Below are 3450 nucleotides of genomic sequence, written 5' to 3' on the forward strand. Positions count from 1 at the left end.
GTAGAAATGTCTTCTGTTCTTCTTTAAAGTGATCTTCAGATGGCCCTTGAACTGCTTCTCTGGCCCTCCAGAGGAATGGTCTAACTGGCCATACATAACCCTGAAAAGGAGTCACAGGTCTGACAGTTGTTCTTCGTAGCCAAACCATCTTGACTAGAACTGTATAATATAGGTTCAATAATGTATAGGTATAGTATAGATTGAATACAATATAAATACCATATGGTATATGTTGAATACTGTGTAGCATAGATTCAATATTATACAGATGTTATATAAGTTCAATATTGTTCTATGTTTGAGAGATGAGGAATTATGTGCATTATTTACATTTGATATACTCTCCAGCCTTCATCAGGTGTTGTGGGGAAACTTCGAACCTGGGTTCTCATTCCTAAGGGTTTTTTCGATATTATGATTATTATTCAGGTCACTGTCTGGAATCGAACTCGGAATCTTGGGGTTAGGTTAGTAGCCCATGCTCTTAACCACTATGCCACATGCCTGTGGGCAATTATGGAGTGAATTTTGGGGTTTATAAACTGATTATTTTTGTATCCTTCCTTAATACCGGTTCCCATCTGCTGTTCATATCTGCACAAGATCTGCTTAGGAGCTTATTGCATCCTAGCATATGTGCTCCTTCTTTTAGTTTTCGTATTTTCCAGTGGTGTTCTCTGTCTATTATTTTAACTTCATCCCACAGGGGGAGGTGGTCTCCATTTTTCCATATGTGATCAGCTATACCCGATTTATATTTCTTCGTGTCACAGCTTTGCGATGCTCCTCTACCCTTATTTTGAGAGATTGGCATGTTTCACCTTTGTATCACCTACCACAGCAGCATGGAATGGAGTACATGCAGTCTTTGGTCATATTCTCTTCTATTCGTGGTTTTACTCAAAGGAGATATTTGCGAAGTGTTGTATTACTCTTGAATATTGTCCTGATGTCATATGGGCTGCATATCTTTTGTATCTTTTCGGAGAGGCTGTTCACATAGGGTGGACAGACTGTGGTCAGTTTAGGGGTTTCATCCTCTCTTTTCTTCATAATTGGAGTGGATGAAACCCCTAAACTGACCACAGTCTGTCTACCCTATGTGAACAGCCTCTCCGAAAAGATACAAAAGATATGCAGCCCATATGACATCAGGACAATATTCAAGAGTAATACAACACTTTGCAAATATCTCCTTCGAGTAAAACCACGAATAGAAGAGAATATGACCAAAGACTCCATCCCATGCTGCTGTGGTAGGTAAAGCATACTGCCCCCTCAAAATAAGGGTAGAGGGCCATTGCAAATCTGTGACACGAGGAGATATTGATAAATTGGGTATAGCTGATCATGTATGGAAAAACAGAACACCACTGGAAAATAAGAAAACTAAAAGAAGCAGCACATATGTTTGGACATAATAACCTCCTAAGCAGACTGAGTGCAGATATCAACAGCAGATGGGAACCGGTATTAAGAAAGGAAAGGAAAATATTAGGCTTACAAGCCCTAAAATTCACTCCATAATTGCCCATGGGCATATGGCATAGTGGTTAAGACTGTGGACTACTAACTCCAAGATTCCGAGTTCAATTCCAGGCAGTGACCTGAATAATGATAATGATAATAATAATAATAACATCATCAAAAAATACTTTAGGAATGAGAACACAGGTTTGAAATTTCCCCAAGTCACCTGATGAAGGCTGGAGCCGAAAGTTGTTAACAACAAACAAAATGAGGACAAATATCCATCAAATGTAAATAATGTAATTTCAATATTGTACAAATGTTATATAGATTTAATATTGTACAGATGTTATATAGGTTCAGTGTTGCTGGTGTTGCTTCAGTAGATAATTGCATTATCTCACCAGTTGACTGAAAGGGTCTTCTAGAAACCCTTGAAGTCTCCCATTGAAACCTTTTTATATCTCACAACTTAGAATTGAAAAGGACATCTGTTTGTCAAACTTAAGTTATAATAAGTCCAGGAGATTCAATTTCCATGTTCTTCTTGAATTTGTAATGTCTTTCTTACCCTGTTGCAAAGAATGGAACTCGGCCCTGTTTGTCAGTTTCAGTGTTGCATGTGCTATCTTATTAGAGCTAATCTAGATGGATCCTCAATGTTCTGAGTTCAAATCTTGTGCATGGCAACCTTGCCTTTCATTCTTCTGCCAGTAGAATTCCTGACATTATGGAATCACCTATGCCCCATAAAGTAGGGTCAAATGACTGAAAGCAGCAAAAAAATTAATAAAATGATTTTAATTACCTTTTTCTTCAAATTTTGTTCAGACAATCTCTTTGGGTTTATTTTAAGGTACAGTATAATGCTGTCAGGGAGAATATTTTGGATAAGATATTTACCAGGATTGGCTCATCAGAATCGAAACCCATTACTCATATTCTAGGTATATTGTAATTGTTTTTTTACCTTTTCCTATCATTTTCTTCTTTCTTTTCTTTTTGTTTTTGCTTATTTTCTTTCTTTTGAAAGAGGGAACAACAGAAAAGGGTCTTATTTCTCTACAATTTTGTCCCTCCTGATTTCTGAGTTGTGATTCTGTTGAAGCTGACCCTGTTCTTCATCCTTCCAGGATACATGAAAAGAGTGCATCATCATCATCATCATCATCATTCTTTAATGTCCATTTTTCCATGCTGGCATGGGTTGGACGGTCTAACTGAGGTCTGGAGAGCCAGTGACTGCACCAAGCTCCAATCTGATCTGGCAATGTTCCTACAGCTGGATGCCCTTCCTAACACCAACAACTCCAAGAGTGTAGTGAGTGCTTCTTACGTGCCACCAGTACAGGAGCCAGTCAAGCGGGCTTGGCATCGATCATGTTGGGATAGTGCTTTTTATGTGCCACCGGCACGAAGGCCAGTCAGGCGGTACTGCCATCGGCCACGTTCAGATGGTTCGGTCACTACCTGTCATATATTGAGGAGGAGTAGCACAAATTGTAGATCTGTTGGTATTTAGTTTGTCCCTCTTCAGTCATCATCATCATCATCATCATCACTGCCACTTTTCAATGCTTGCACAGGTTGGATGAAATTGATAGATATTCTATGGCTGGACGCCCTTTCTGTTGCCAACCTTCACCTGCCTTCCAGTGATATTGCCCCCACCTCCAGGGCCAGACATCATCATCATCATCATCATCATCATCATCATCATCGTTTAACGTCCACTTTCCATGCTAGCATGGGTTGGACGATTTGACTGAGGACTGGTGAAACCAGATGGCAACACCAGGCTCCAATCTGATTTGGCAGAGTTTCTACAGCTGGATGCCCCTTCCTAACGCCAACCACTCAGAGGGTGTAGTGGGTGCTTTTACGTGTCACCCGCACGGAGGCCAGTCAGGCGGAACTGGCAACGGCCACGCTCAAAATGGTGTATTTTATGTGTCACCCGCACAAGAGCCAGTCCAGATT

General features: G+C 40.2%; 1 protein-coding gene across 2 annotated transcripts in view; it reads left to right on the forward strand.

The window, feature by feature from the left end:
• Nucleotides 1-3450, forward strand: part of LOC106870749 (Fanconi anemia group I protein) — a 98477-nt gene that overhangs the window by 51629 nt on the left and 43398 nt on the right. For both annotated transcript variants that reach the window (XM_014916943.2, XM_014916944.2), the window contains exon 13: nt 2327-2417. In XM_014916943.2, coding sequence (XP_014772429.1) covers nt 2327-2417 — 91 coding nt within the window. The remainder of the gene's footprint in view (nt 1-2326; nt 2418-3450) is intronic.

The sequence above is a fragment of the Octopus bimaculoides genome, chromosome 2 (assembly GCF_001194135.2).
Source record: "Octopus bimaculoides isolate UCB-OBI-ISO-001 chromosome 2, ASM119413v2, whole genome shotgun sequence".
NCBI classification, from domain to species: Eukaryota; Metazoa; Mollusca; class Cephalopoda; order Octopoda; family Octopodidae; genus Octopus; species Octopus bimaculoides.